We start from the raw sequence: 15,778 nt of genomic DNA, 5'->3' as shown, positions 1-15,778 counted from the left end.
TACGAGAGAGAATGTCTAGTTGCTGGTTGTGTGGAGTTTGCATGTTCTCCCTGTGACCGTATAGGTTTCCACCCGAGTGTCCAGTTTCCTCCTACACCCTATAGACGTAGCATCATACAACGTGGAAACAAGCCCTTCAGCCCAACACATACACCGACCAAAGCACCTTACCCCGTCTACACTTGTTCCACCTGCCTGTATTTGAACCATATTCCTACAAACCTATCCTATACATGTACTAATCCATATAATATTTAAACGTTGCGATAGTACCTGCCTCAACTAACTCCTCCAGAAGCTTGTTCTCTACGTGCATCACCATTTGTGTAAAAACATTGCCCCTCAGGTTCCTATATTCCCCCTCTCACCTTAAACCTTTGCCCTCTGGTTCTTGATTCCCCTCCTCTGGGTAAAAGAATGTGCCTCTCATGATTTTGTACACCTCTGTAAGATCACCCCCTCATCCTCCTGCGCTCCAATGGATAAAGTCCCAGCCTGCTCAACCTCCCCTATAGCTCAGGCCCATCAAGTCCTGGCAACATCCTCGTGAATCTTCTCCGTGCCTTTTCCCGCTTTCCACGCTGAACCAGTGACTTACAATGGCGACGGGGTTGTTCATAAATGGGTCATTCTCCATGACGGAGGTTGGCGGGATTATCCACTCCCTCTTCTGTCGGCGCAAGTTGCTGTGTTTCTGGAAATGGAGCACGGGAACAGCGTGCTTCCTCAAAACCTGCCAAACAATCATAAACGTCAGAGGGCTACAGGCCCCGGCCACACAATGCCTTCCCCATGATGCCACCACCCCCTCTGTACGGAGCTCTGGCCCTGCCCTCGACACAAAAAGCTGGAGTAATTCAGCGGGACAGACCATCCCTGGAGAGAAGGAATGGGGGACGTTTTGGGTCGAGACCCTTCTTCTCACTACTTCTATGTTATCCCACTTTCGCATCCACTCCCTGCTCACTTGTGGCAATTTACAAAGGATAATCAACTTACAAAACCGTACGTCGTTGGGATGCGGGAGGAAACCGGAGCACCCGGAGAAAACCCATGTGGTCACATGTAGAACGTGCAAACTCCACACAGACAGCACCCGTGGTCAGGATCGAATCCTTGGGAGTTGATGCGGATGCGAGGGAAAATGTCTAGTTGCTGGCTGGGTGGAGTTTGCATGTTCTCCCTGTGACCGTGTAGGTTTCCACCCGAGTGTCCAGTTTCCTCCCACACCCTATAGACGTAGCATCATACAACGTGGAAACAAGCCCTTTAGCCCAACACACACACCGACCAAAACCCCATATCCCATCTACACTAGTTCCACCTGCCTGTATTTGAACTATATTCCTACAAACCTATCCTATACATGTACTAATCCATATAATATTTAAACGTTGCGATAGTACCTGCCTCAACTAACTTCTCCAGAAGCTTGTTCCATACGTGCATCACCCAGTCCCAGCTTGCTCAACCTCCCCTATAGCTCAGGCCCATCAAGTCCTGGCAACATCCTCATGAATCTTCTCCGCGCCTTTTCCCGCTTTCACGCTGAACCCGTGACTTACGACGGCGATGGGGTTATTCGCTGGTGGTCTGTGCTCACTGACGGAGATCGGCGGGATTATCCACTCCCTCTTCCGTCGGCCCAACCTTCAGACTACTTTCCTGCTACACCCCACCTTCTACAGGCCTGCTACTCCCCCCTTCCTTACAGGTGTTTGCTCGCTGCCTTACACCCTGTCCTTTTGACCACTGCACTTAGTGAAATCGTACCCCTCAAATGCTTATCTGAATCCCCTTTGAACCACGTTGAGGAATTGGCTTTCTGGGCCTGAATAACCCAGTGGTAGTGATGGTGGACAATGCCCTGTCCATCATGGATACTGACCTCCCCACCATCGAAGGTATCTTCAGGACAAGGGATCGAGAACAAAGAGGGTCCCAGTGGGATGGGGGAGGGGGGTCGCCGAGAATAAAAAGGGAGCATCGGGTCTAGTAAGAAGGCAAATGCAATGCAAGCATTTATTTCGCAAGGACTAGAATATATAAACAAGGATGTAATGCTGAGGCTTTATAAAGCAATGGTTAGACTGTATTTGGAGTATTGTGAGCAGTTTTGGGCCCTATATTTGAGGAAGAATGTGCTGGCTTTGGAGAGTGCCCAGAAGAGATTTCCGGGAATGATCCCAGGAATTATTGGGTTAATATATCATGAACGTTTGACAGCACTGGGCCTGTAGTTTAGAAGGATGAGTGGGAATTTCATTGAAACTTGCCAAATAGTGAAAGGCCTGGATAGAGTGGATGTGGAGAGGATGTTTCCACTAGTGGGAGAGCGTAGGACCAGAGGCCACAGCCTTAGAATAAAAGGACGTACCTTTAGAAAGGAGATGAGAAAGAATTTCTTTAGTCAGAGGTTGGTGAACCTGTGGAATTCATTGCCACAGAAGGCTGTGGAGGCCAAGTCAATGGATATATTTAAGGTGCAGATTGATAGATTGTTGATTAGTAAAGGTGTCAGGGGTTATGGGGTGAAAGCAGGAAAATGGGGTTGAGAGGGAAAGATAGATCAGCCATGATTGAATGGCGGAGTAGTTGTGATGGGCTGAATGGCCTAATTCTGTTCCTACAACATGAACTTATAATTAGTACTTTGTAGCTTTGTCTTTGCCAGAAACGTGGCAACTCTTTGTGTACTTTGTGTATTGTATGCAAAAACAAAGGATTTTGCTGTCCCTCGGTACATGTGTCAATCAAGTTTCATAAAATACTGGATCTTTGACTAAAATACCATTGAATTGAATCATTGAATCATTGCCTCAAAAGGAAACAAACCCCCCCCCCCCCCCCCCCCCCCCCCCCCCCGCAGCCGTGCTCTCATCTTACTCAATGCTTGCTGTAAATTACCTCTCGATTGGTAAATTTGGAGTTTTATGCTTGGCTGATTTACTGGAGCTATAACTATGTTGAATGATTCTATGAAACAAAATTTTTTAAAAAGGAACACAGAAGTGACCACAAGCATAACTCCCTCTGTGGGAAGGACAGAGGATGTCAAGATGAATCACAAAGTACAAACATACTTTTTTTGGATTCCCTCCCAAGTCATGCAGTTTTGTAGGTTATTTGGTTATGTAAATTGTTCAGTGTGCATGATAGAATTAGTGTACGAGTGATAATTGGTTGGTATGGACTCGGTGGGCCAAATGGCCTGTTTCCATGCTGCATCTCTAAACTAAACTAAATTAAAAGTAAATAAGCCTGGTTTTAGAGTCACACGAGCATGAAAATATACCGTTTGGCTCGATTCGTCCATCCTAACCAGGATCACTGCAGAGGTATGGCTTGGAAGCAGGCCCTTCGGCCCACCGAGACCACACTAACCAGCGATCATCCCATACACTAGCACTATCCTACACACCAGGGACAATTTACAATTTTACAGAAACCAATTAAACTCCAAACCTGTGCGTCTTTGGAGTGTGGGAGGAAACCAGAGTATCCAGAGAAAACCCAGGCGTGTCACAGAGAGAAGTTACAAACTCCGTATAGACAGCACCTGTAGTCAGGATTGAACCCACGTCTGTACCGCTGCGCCACCGTGCCTCCCACTCATGCACCGTCTCAGTAAATCACATCACTCAAAACCTTTCCTGTCCATGCAGTTGCCAAACATTCTTGGTTAAATTACATTTCTTACCAGGTTCGGGCGATTTGCTGAAGACACTAAATGGACCGTAACATTCCATTTCTCGTGACTTGTTAAATCCTTTGCGAGAACCTTGAAGCGATAGGTTGAGTGGATGGATTGGGTACGAGTTGCAAACACCTTGCCGTTGGACTGGATCCCAAAGTTGTCGTCATTGGTACTTAACTTAATGTGTTTTCCCAAATTGCAATAATGGAAAGTAACTGGAATTAAAAAAACAATCATACATCAATACAGAAGGAATAGAAGAGGGGATCAAATAACCTTTTCCTTACTCAATAAGTTCATGTTCATAAGTTCTAGGAGCAGAATTAGGCCATTTGGCCTATAAAGTCTATTTCGCCATTTAATCATGGCTGACCCATCTTTCCCTCTCAAACCCATTCTCCTGCCTTCTCTCCATGACCCCTGACACCCATACTTAACAATATACCAATCTGTCTTAAAAATATCCATTGACTTGGCCTCCACAGTTGTCTGTGGCAATGAATTCCACAGATTCACCACCGTCCAACTAGAGAAATTCCTCTTCATCCCCTTTTTAAAAGTACGTCCTTTTATTCTGAGGCTATGGCCTCTGAACCTAGACCTAAACATCCTCTCCCCATTTACATTATCCAGACCTTTCAGTATTTGGTAAGTTTCAATGAGTTCCCCCCCCCCCTCATCAATCCCACTGAGTCACACTAAGATGGTGCTGGAGCATGGCACCTCTTTGTGTCGTGGTCCCAGAGGAAGTTTGACAATAATGATAATTCAGACTTGTTCTATGTAATTCAACGTTCTCATCCACTGCCTACGAACTAGGGGTAATTTACAGAAGCCAATTAACCTATGTCTTTTGGATGTGGGAGGAAACCTGAGCACATGGAGGAAACCCACGCAGTCACAGGGAAAACGTGCAAACATCACATAGACAGGAGCCGAGTTCATGATCGTACCCAGGTCTCTGGTCTGAGGCAAGGGCTCTACCAGCTGCACAACTGTGCCACCTCAGTGACTAGCATTGACCAGTTGGGCTGAAAGGCCTGTTTCTTGACTGTAAATACTTTATTAATGCTTTAAACTATTATAATAAACATCACCTTTAAGCACATCATCCCCTTTTAACAGCTGTGGAGAAACCTCCGATTTAAACCGGTGTTTGGCAAATCCTTTCTTGCAGCCTTTTCCAGTCAGAGAACACACCTGGAACTGAACAAAGGAAAAATACTTTTAATAATCAACCATAATCAAAACCTGCAGTTTCAAATGCTGTGTCGACATGGCAAATTAACAACAGAGTATTCCGTATTATTTAGTTTAGTGTACTTTATAGATACAGCGTGGAAACAGGCTCTTCGGTCCATCGCCAACCAGCGATCCACGTATACATAGAAACATAGAAAATGGTGCAGGAGTAGGCCATTCGGTCCTTCGAGCCTGCACCGCTATTCAATATGATCATGGCTGATCATCCAACTCAGTATCCCATACCTGCCTTCTCTCCATACCCCCTGATCCCTTTAGCCACAAGGGTCACATCTAACTCCCTCTTAAATATAGCCAATAAACTGGTCTCAACTACCTTCTGTGGCAGAGAGGTCCACAGATTCACCACTCTCTGTGGTGTAAAAAATATTTTTCTCATCTTGGTCCTAAAAGATTTCCCCCTTATCCTTAAACTGTGACTCCTTGTTCTGGACTTCCCCAACATCGGGAATAATCTTCCTGCATCCAGCCTGTCCAACCCCTTAAGATTTTGTAAGTTTCCATAAGATCCCCCCTCAATCTTCTAAATTCTAGCGAGTACAAGCCGAGTCTATCCAATCTTTCTTCATATGAAAGTCCTGACATCCCAGGAATCAGTCTGGTGAACCTTCTCTGTACTCCCTCTATGGCAAGAATGTCTTTCCTCAGATTAGGAGACCAAACTCCTAACTATACTAACACTATCCTACACACTAGGAACAATTTACAATTTTACCGAAGCCAAATAGCCTATAAACCTGTAAGTCTTTGGACTGTGGGAGGAAACCGGAGAACCCGGAGAAAACCCACGAGGGTCAAGAGTCAAGAATGTTTTATTGTCATGTGTCCCAGATAGAACAATGAAATTCTTACTTGCTGCAGCACAACAGAATATGTAAACATAGTACACTGTAAACAATATGATAAACGAGAGGAAAAAAAGTTAAATGTGTATATATATTTTATACACATACCTACAAGTACACACACACACACATATACAACAGTAGCGCAATAATAATAATAATAATAATAATAATAGTCTACTGTAGTTCAGAGCTTATTTGAGGTTGTAGTGTTTAATAGCATGATGACTGTAGGGAAGAAGCTGTTCCTGAACCTGGACGTTACAGTTTTCAGGCTCCTGTACCTTCTTCCCAATGGCAGGGGTGAAATGAGTGTGTGGCCAGGATGATGTGAATGCTGGCTGCCTTTTTGAAGCAGCGACTCCAATAAATCCCTTCGATGGTGGGGAGGTCAGAGCCGATGATGGACTGGGCAGTGTTCACAACTTTTTGCAGTCTTTACCGCTCCTGGGCGTTCAATTTGCCGAACCAGCCAATATGCTCTCTACTGTACACCTGGAGAAGTTCAAGAGAATCCTCTCTGACATACCAAATTTCCGTAATCTTCTCAGGAAGTAGAGGCGTTGATGTGCTTTATTTATAATTACATCAGTGTGCTGGGTCCACATGGCAAGAACGTACAAACTCTGTACAGACAGCACCCGTAGTCAGCTGAGGCAGGTACTATTGCAATGTTTCTGAATCATTTAGACAGGTACATGGAAATGATAGGTTTAGAGGGATAGAGTCATAGAGTGGTACAGTGTAGAAACAGGGACTTCGGCCCAACTTGCTCACACCAACTACACTAGTCCCACTTGCCTGTGCTTGGTCCATATCCCTCCAAACCTGTCCTATCCATGTACCAGTCTAACTGTTTCTTAAACGATGGGCCTAACTACCTCCTTTGGCAGCTTGCTCCATACACCCACCACTCTTTGTGTGAAAACGTGACCCCTCGGATTCCTATTAAATCTTTTCCCCTTCACCTTGAACCTATGTCCCCTGGTCCTCGATTCACCTACTCGAGGGGTATGGGCTAAACGCAGGCCGGTGGGGCTACTGTAGATGGGATATGTTGATCGGTGTGGGAAAGTTGGGCCGAAGGGCCTGTTTCAACGTTGTGTGACTCTGACTGTCATACAACTCTACTCTATGACAATCAAGATAAATTTACCTGTAGAAGTATATAAAATTATGAGACATTGAAAGGGTAGACAGTCAGAACATTTTTCCCAGGATGGAAATGTCAAATACAAAAGTACATAGATTTAAGATGAAAGGGGCAAAGTTTAAAGATGTTCAGGGCAGGTTTTTGTACACAGGGGTGGTGGTGCCTGGAACATGCTGCCGGGGGTGGTGGTGGAGGTAGATATGATCGTGTTACTTACGAGACATTTGGATGGGCATATGGATATGCAGGGTTTAGTTTTGAGATACAGCATGGAAACAGGCCCTTTCGCCCACCAAGTCCAGGCAGACCACCGATCATCCGTTCACACTAGTTCTATGTTTTCCCAGTTTTTCATCTACTCCCTTATGTCCCACTTAGGAAACCTGAACGGAAACCTCTGGAAACTTTGCGCCTCACCCAAGGTTTCCGTGCGGTTCCCGGAGGTTGCAGGTGGTTGCCGGAGGTTGCAGGTAGTGGAAGCAGGTAGGGAGACTGACTAAAACCTCTGGGAACCGCACGGAAACCTTGGGTGGGGCGCAAAGTCTCCAGAGGTTTCCGTTCAGGTTTCCTAAGTGGGACAGGGGCATTACACACCAGCAGCAATTTACAGAAGCCAATTAACCTGCAAACCTGCACATCCTTTGAATGTGGGAGGAAACCTGAGCACCCAGAGAAAACCCACACGGTCACAGCGACAACGTGCAAACTCCGCAAACAGACAGTTCCCAAGGTTGGAATTGATCCCGGGTCTCTGGCACTGTGAGACAGCGACACTACCCGCTGCGCCACGGTGCTGCCCTAGAATGCAGGGATATAGATCAAGTGCAGGCTGATAAGAGTTTTGCTTGGCATCAGTTTCGGCACAGACATTGTGGGTCGAAGACCCTGTTCCTGTGCTGTTCTGTTCCATGTTCTAAATGCCACAAGGAAGGTCGTTGCATTGCCGTCCATGGCTCTGTGAATATGAGGTATATTGGGGGAGCACAATGGTGCAGCGGCAGAGTTGCTGCCTCTCAGCATCAGAGACCCAGGTTCGATCCTGACCACAGGTGCTTTCTGTACGGAGTTTGTACGTTCTCTCTGTGATCTGTTTGGGTTTTCTCCGGTGCTCCGGTTTCCTCCCACATCCGATAGACATGTGGGTTTGTAGGTTAATTGGCTCTGTAAATTGTAAATGATCTCTAGTGGGATAGAACTAGTGTATTGGTGATCGCTGGTTGGCATGGACTTGGTGGGCCGAATGACCTGTTTCCACACTATCTCTACACAAAACATAAACTAAACTAAAATAAACTTGCCGGACATGCCAACAGACACTTCTTTACTCCCACGTAGAAATCAAAGCTCCAAAATTAAATCTATTTCCTACTCAATGCCACAAAACCAGTTTGTCAAAATTAAATGAAACTTTTAATGGGCATGAACCATGGTGCCCAGGTCTACAGTATCTTGGCTTCAAAATAGCAGCAGAGGAACTAGGAGCTAGAGAGGGGCACTCACTAACCTTATTTCCTGCCCTGCTATGTATTAACGTAGAACACAGGACAGTACAGCACAGGAACCGGCGCTTTGACCCACCGAGTCCGTGCTGACCAGAAATCCTTGCACACAAACACTATCCAATAGGGCAGCATGGTGGCATAGCGGTAGAGTTGCTGCCTCACAGCGCCAGAGATCCGAGTCAATCCTGACTATGGGTGCTATCTATACGGAGTTTGCACATTCTCCCCTTGACCCTCATAGGTTTTCTCCAGGTGCTCCGGTTTCCTCCCACACTCCAAAGACGTGCAAGTTTGTGGATTAATTGGCTTCAGTAAAATTGTAAATTGTCCCTAGTGTGTGTAGGATAGTGTTAGTGTGCGGGGGTCACTGGTCGGCGCTGACTCGGTGGGCCGAAGGGCCTGTTTCTGTGCTGTATCATAGAAACATAGAAAATAGGTGCAGGAGGAAGCCATTCGGCCCTTCGAGCCAGCACCGCCATTCATTGTGATCATGGCTGATCGTCCCCTATCAATAACCCGTGCCTGCCTTCTCCCCATATCCCTTGACTCCACTAGCCCCTAGAGTGTCGCTAGAGTAAACTAAACCGAACAACACGTTTATACGTTCTGCCCGTGATCTGCGTGGGTTTTCTCCGAGATCTCTGGTAGTCAGGATCAAACCCGGGTCTCTGGCACTGTAAGGCAACAACTCTACTGCTGTGCTACTGTGCTGCCCCTAGTGGTGGAAAAGCATGCAGGGATGTAAGAGTTTATTCAGCATTGTGATCAAGCACCATAGCAGAAGGAAGGGAAAGGCTTATTTTTAATGCGTGGGAGTACTGGAGATCACAGGGGCTTGTCTGTACAGGAAACTTGGAAAATTAGCTGTCATGTTTCTCTAGGTGCATCTAAATTCTGTAACTCCCTCCCCCCGGGTGCAATTTGAGCTGAGAAGGCTACACCACTGCCCTTTTAAGGGCAATTGCCAATAACTATTGGACTTTCTGGTGACACAAGATGTCTTACAAAAAAGAATAAATCAAATAGCCACTAGCACAGCATACCCTTGCTGAGATTGTTAACTATCGAGACTATTAGACTTCACGCTGCCTCGGGAAAGCAGCTGACATAATCAAAGACTTATCCCACCTTACACGTACAGGGGTTAGATTTAGCTCTTGGGGCTAATGGAATCAAGGGATATGGGGAGAAAGCAGGAATGGGATACTGATTTTGGATGATCAGCCATGATCATGTTGAATGATATGATTCTCTGGCTCAAAGGGCCGAATGGCCTACTACTGCACCTATTTTCTATGTTTCTCTGTAACTAAACTAAAACCTTTCCCTGGCAGCTGGTGGTATGAGACTGAAGTCATATAGAGACCAGACCAAGTGCAACCAAGTTTACTTTGTTCGAGGACAAACTAATGCCGGTGGCCTTGCCGGGGCAGGGTGAAGTGTAGGTGAAGTCAATGGAAGAGAGGTTGGTTTGTGCGATGGTCTGGGCTGCGTCCACAACTCCTTGCAGTCTTGGATGGAGCTGTTCCCAACCCATTGCTGTCAGGCACCCTGATACAATACTTATAATCTGTGTCCCAGTCAAGCCTTCATCGAGCTTCCCACAGCTAAATCTACCTGTGTGCCTGGTATTCCTTGTCTCTCAAGCACTCCTTGAAATGTACCTGTATTATATATCTCAACCGCTCCCTTTCAGACCCATTCCACTTTCTCACCCCTCCTTGAATTAAGAAGTTCCTTCTGAATTACACACTGCATTCCTTGGTGTTTGGCTTATACGGTTTATGTTCTTCTGAAGGCGTGGAAATATATTCTGCCTCGTAGGTAGCTGTGAGGTGGTGTTATAGAGGGGCATACGGTGAATGCACTTCTATAATGAGTATTTTAAGCACAGTCGGGCAATCAAAAATTAGAGGGCAGAGATTTAAGGTGAGAGGGGAATGATTTAAAAGGAACCTGAAAGGCAACTTTTTCACACAGAGGATGGTGGGTATATAGAACCAGCTGCCAGAGGTTGTGGTTGAGGCAGGTACAATAACAACATAGAACGTGGAACAATATGGCACTGGAACAGGCCCTTCAGCCCACAATATATGTGCCGGGCATGATGCTGTTAAAATAATCTCCTCTGCCTGCCCGTGACCCCTATACTTCCATTCCCTGCATATCCGGTGCCTATCTAAAGGTCTCTCAAATGCCACAGTCGTATCTGCCTCCATGGCACCCACCACGCTCTGTATAACAAAACATGCTCTGCATATCTCCTTTAAAAAAAAGGCACATAGTACTAGAGTAACTCAAACTGGTCAGGAAGCAATCTGGAGAAAGGTGACGTTTCCGCTCGGGGCCCTTCGTCAGACTGATTGTGAAAGGGGTGGGGAGGAGGAAAGCTAGAAGAGAGGAAGGGCAGGACAAAGCTTGGCAGGTAATTGGTAAACATGGGCGATGGGGGAGGGAGGGGTGTAAACAGGGCAGTTTGCCCCTTTAAACTTTGACCCTCAAACTTTAAACCTATGGCCTCCTTTTGCTATTTCCACTCTGGGAAAAAGGGTTTGATTGTCTACCCTGCCTATACTTCCCCCTTAATTTCTACCCCGCTCCCCCCTGTGTCACATCTAGATGCACACCCTTTTCTTCTTTTACCCTTTCCCTGTCCCCATCCACATATCGTTTCTCCTTGCTTCGCATTTCATGCCTCTCCTATCCTTCCCTTGTTATCTCATACTTATTGTGTTTTCATCCCTGGCCTGTGTCCAAACCATCAGTAAATCAATCTCCCCCTCACCGAAATGTAGCCTGTCCATATTCTCTAGAGACGCTCCTGTAAACCAGCATCTGCAGTTTCTTGTGTCTGCTTAACTAAAAGCCACCTGAACACCACTACCGTATCTGCCTCCCCACCACCACTGGCTGCATGTTCCAGGCACCCACTGTAAAAAAACTCCCCACATATTTCTTTAGACTAGACTAGAGATACAGCACGGAAACAAGCCCTTTGGCCCATCGAGTCCATGTCGACCAGCAATCCCTGTACACTAGCACTATTCTACACACTAGGGCCAATTTACAATTTTACCGAAACCAATTAACCTCCAAACCTGTATGTTTTTCGAGCGTAGGAGGAAACTAGAGAACCCGGATAAAACCCACGCAGTCATGAGTAGAACGTATAAACTTCATACAGACAGCACCCGCAGTCAGGATCAAACCCAGGTCTTTGTTGCCGCGAGGCAGCAACGCTACTGCTGCACCAACGCTCCCATCCTACTTCGCAACTTCCTACTTACTACACAGCAGCATGGTGCCACAGCAGTAGAGACCTGGCCACGGGTCCTGACTAAGGGCGCCATCTGTACGGAGTTTGTACGTTCTCCCCATGATCTGCATGGGTTTCCCCCGTTGCTTCAGTTTCCTCCCACACTCCAAAAACTGGCTTTGTTTAAAAGTTGTAAATTGCCCCTAGTGTGTAGGATAGTAGTGGGTAATCGCGGGTTGGCACGGACTTGGTGGGCTGAATGGCCTATTTCCACGCTGTATCTCTAAAGTGTCAAGTAAAGTATTAATGGAATTAAATTCCACAGCCAACATGTCGGGATTTGAACGTGTGTTTATGAGTTGCTGGTTCAGGCCTCTGGATCACTGGGCTATAACGTGCTGAGGCACAGCCATGGAATGGCGCCACTGGTAGAACCGCTGCCTCAAAAGTCGGCATTATATCCACTTCTATGGCTCCCTCTGCCAGTTCATTCCATTTATGGACTAATCTTCAAGTGAACAAGTTGCCCCTGATGTCCTTCTTCAATTTCTCTCCTATTCTTAAGCCCATGCCCTCTAGTTTTTGGGGAACAGACTGCGAGCGTTCACTTTATCCATGCCAGTAATGATTTTGTACACGTCAATAAAGTCACCCCTCCGCCTCCTACACTCCAAAGAAAAAAGTCCCAGCCTATTCAACCTCTCCCTGTAACTCAAGCCCACAATCCCAGGTCACAATTCGTATCTGAAGAGGGGTCACATTCGGAAACGTCACCAATCCAGAGAGTTCCCCAAGGATGCTGCCCGACCCGCTGAGTTACTCCAGTCCTTTGTGCCTTTAATTGAAAAACAGCATCTGTAGTTCATGATATTAACAAACTAGTGAATCGCCATTGTTTAGAGGTTGGGACACCATTCAGGTACATACCTGGGTGATCTTATAGAGGTGTACAAAATCATGAGAGGAATAGATCAGGTATATGCACAGGTTACAAAAAGAGTCTTTTGCCCAGAGTAGGGGAATCGAGAATCATAGAACGTTTGTTTAAGGTGAGGGGGGAAAAACTTAATAGGAACCCGAGGGGTAACTTTGTCACACAAAGGGTGGTGGGGGTATGGAATGAGTTGCCGGAGGCAAGTACTATTGCAACATTTAAGAAACATTTAGACAGGTACATACATGAGTATGACGGGTTTAGAGGGATATCAGCCAAACGCATACAGGTGGGACTAGTGTAGATGTGATATGTCGGTTGGCTTGGGACGTTGGGCTGAAGGGCCTGTTTCCAGTATCTCTAAACTAAAATACACTAAACTAAACTACCCCACCAGAACATCAGGAAGCAAAGACAGAGGAAGCATTTTGTTTTCTGTTCAAAATCCAACAGAATTATTTTGCAGACACAAGACGAGTTTAGTTTAGTTTAGTTTAGAGATGCAGTATGGAAACAGGCCCTTTGGTTCACCGGCCAGCGATCACTCCATACACTCGTTCTCCCCAACACACTGAGGGGACAATTTACAGAGGAGAATTAATCTACAAACCCGCACGTCTTTGGGATGTGGGAGGAAACCGGAACACCCAGAGGAAAGCCATGCAGTCACAGGGAGAACGTACAAACTCCACGGAGGCAGCACCCAAGGTCAGGATCATACCCAGGTCTCTGACGTTGTGTGGCAGCAACTCAACCGCTGTGCCACCCTCTTGCCCTTGAACAAAATTTCCTTTGTACTTTTAGAGGAGTATTATGAAAGAAGGTTAAAAGAAATCACAGAAGAATTACAATCCAATATTGCAGATCTTCCATGTTATCCTCCATGCTATCTCCTTAAATAAGCAACGGTCAAAATTCAGACACATTTCATTCCCATAATCTGTAAATCACCTGCTTAAATCTGAGTTCAGTTTATTTCACCTTATTCCAAGGTACAGTAAAACATCTTTTATTGCGTGCTAACCAGTCTGCAGTAAGACAATACATGAATTGGTATCCAGTGTACAGATACAGGATAAGGGAATAACGTGAATAGTGCAAGATAAAGCCAGTAAAGTCCGATCAAAGATAGTCCGAGGGTCTCCAATGAGGTAGAAAGTAGTTCAGGACTGCATTCTAGTTATTGGATTCGATGCTAGAATAGATAGCATGCAACAAAAAAGCTTTTCGCTGTACTCAGTACATGTGACAATAAACTCAACTCAGAATTAATAAAAACTTTGAGCGTGAACAACATGTTTCTCCTGGGACAAGATTAGATTCGTTTTCAGAAGTTCTAAAGCAACCCAATGAAAGGATTAAGCTTGCAAAACACACACACACACACACACAAACAATTGGAAATGTTAGCCTAAGTTAACATGAATTCCTACCGTTAAAAGGAAGAGACAAAAGATATATCTCGACTTAATCCAAGCCATCGATCGCGGTCTCAAGATCTCCCGGTTCTCCTCAGGGAATCGCTACTGTGGGACGTCCAGCTATTGAGTGTTGAGAGCTTGCTCTGGTATCTTTGGTTGAGAGAAACTGAGCAGGCAGGAGAAGCAGTTTAGCAACGGCTGAGTGATTTGCCCAGCCCCCGGGCGAGATCAGGTGAAGTGCTTGAGATCCCAAACAGCAACTAGACTGGGGCGTGAGACATAAGAGTTTTGTAGCTAGGCACGGTTCGGTGTTTCAAGGCAAATAATCCACGCCCTTGGCAACCGTAATCCATAGCAGCAACGCGCGAACCCATTTACAAATACCGAAGCTCAACAAAAACATGAGAAAAGCTTTGCCAGAAACTGTCTCCGTCTGCGTGTTTTTCTTTTAGTTAATGAGTTTCAATAATGAGTCAAAAGTCATATGTACCGAGAATAGAACAAAGATATTCTTACCTGCAGCAGCAAAACAGGCGTATAAACACAATGCACAGAAATAATATATAATAAATGACAATGCAATACATTAGAAACCACAATATTAGCACATCAGAAACCACAAAGTACACTTACAGTCCATAGACGGTCATAATTGATATGCTTGTTGTGTAATGTTCAAGCCAGATGGCTGTTGGAAAGAAGCTGTTCTAGAGCTGGTGGTGGATACAATGTGCTGGAGTAACTCAGCGGGTCAGGCAGAAAAGGTATAGGTGACATCTTGGGTCGAGACCCTTCTTCGGACTGATAGTAAGGGGAGAGGGAACCGAGAGATATGAAAAGGAATAGAACAAATTAATGAAAGATATGCAAAAAGACAAATCGGAGCCAGCAACAATGATCAAGGAAAGGTGGAGCCCACAATGGCCCATTGTTAGCTGTGGGGAAGGTGATACCGAGTGATACAAACAGTGAAACTCACCAGGCCGACAGTGAAGCTAGAACACCGACTAGGGAGGGGGAGGGACAGACAGTGAGGGAGAGCAAGGGTTACTTGAAGATAAAGAAATCAACATCCATGCCACTGGGGTGTAAGCTGCCCAAGCGAAATATGAGGTGCTGTTCCTCCAATTTTTGTGTGGCCTCACTCTGACAGTGGAGGAGGCCAGGGACAGAAAGGTTGGTGTGGGAATGGGAGGGGGAGTTAAAGTGCTTGGCAATCGAAGACCAAGGCGGACTGAGCGAAGGTGTTCAACGAAACGATCGTCCAGTCTGCACTATGGTTTTCAGGTTCCTGTACCTTCTTTCCAATGGTAGCAGTGAAATGAGAGCGTGACCAGGGTGGTGTGGGTCTCAGTTTATTTTGGTAGGTGCTTGGATTGGACAGATAGAACACCGGAAGTCGTACGGAGACCTGATGGAAGTATATACAATGAAGAGAAGCGTAGATAGGATGGACAGTCATAACCTTATTCTCAAGATGGAAAAATCAAAGATTAGAGGGACATAGCTTCAAGGTGAGAGGGGCAAAGTTTAAAGGAGATGTGCAGGGTATGTTTTTTACACAGGGGGTGGTGGGTGCCTGGAAGGCACTGCCAGGGATAAGGTTGGTGGAGGCAGATCCGATTGTGGCGTTTAAGAGACTCTTGATTAGGTACATGGATATGCAGGGAATGGAGGGATGTTGATTCATGAAGGGAGAGGAGGTCA

At 45.9% G+C, this 15,778-nt stretch overlaps 1 protein-coding gene across 1 annotated transcript in view; it reads right to left on the bottom strand.

Annotated features, from left to right (window-relative positions):
- Positions 1–14,350, bottom strand: part of LOC129696425 (cadherin-4-like) — a 54,753-nt gene extending 40,403 nt beyond the window's left edge. The window contains exons 1-4 of the mRNA XM_055634306.1: positions 14,084–14,350; positions 4,795–4,903; positions 3,701–3,912; positions 599–733 (exon numbers count right to left, since the gene is read on the bottom strand). Coding sequence (XP_055490281.1) covers positions 599–733; positions 3,701–3,912; positions 4,795–4,903; positions 14,084–14,131 — 504 coding nt within the window. The 5' untranslated portion in view covers positions 14,132–14,350. The remainder of the gene's footprint in view (positions 1–598; positions 734–3,700; positions 3,913–4,794; positions 4,904–14,083) is intronic.
- Between the last annotated feature and the right edge of the window lie 1,428 nt (positions 14,351–15,778).

This window comes from Leucoraja erinacea, chromosome 4 (genome assembly GCF_028641065.1).
Source record: "Leucoraja erinacea ecotype New England chromosome 4, Leri_hhj_1, whole genome shotgun sequence".
Taxonomy (NCBI): Eukaryota; Metazoa; Chordata; class Chondrichthyes; order Rajiformes; family Rajidae; genus Leucoraja; species Leucoraja erinaceus.
The sequence above is the reverse complement of the archived record's forward strand: the minus strand, read 5'-3'. Positions and strand labels throughout refer to the sequence as shown.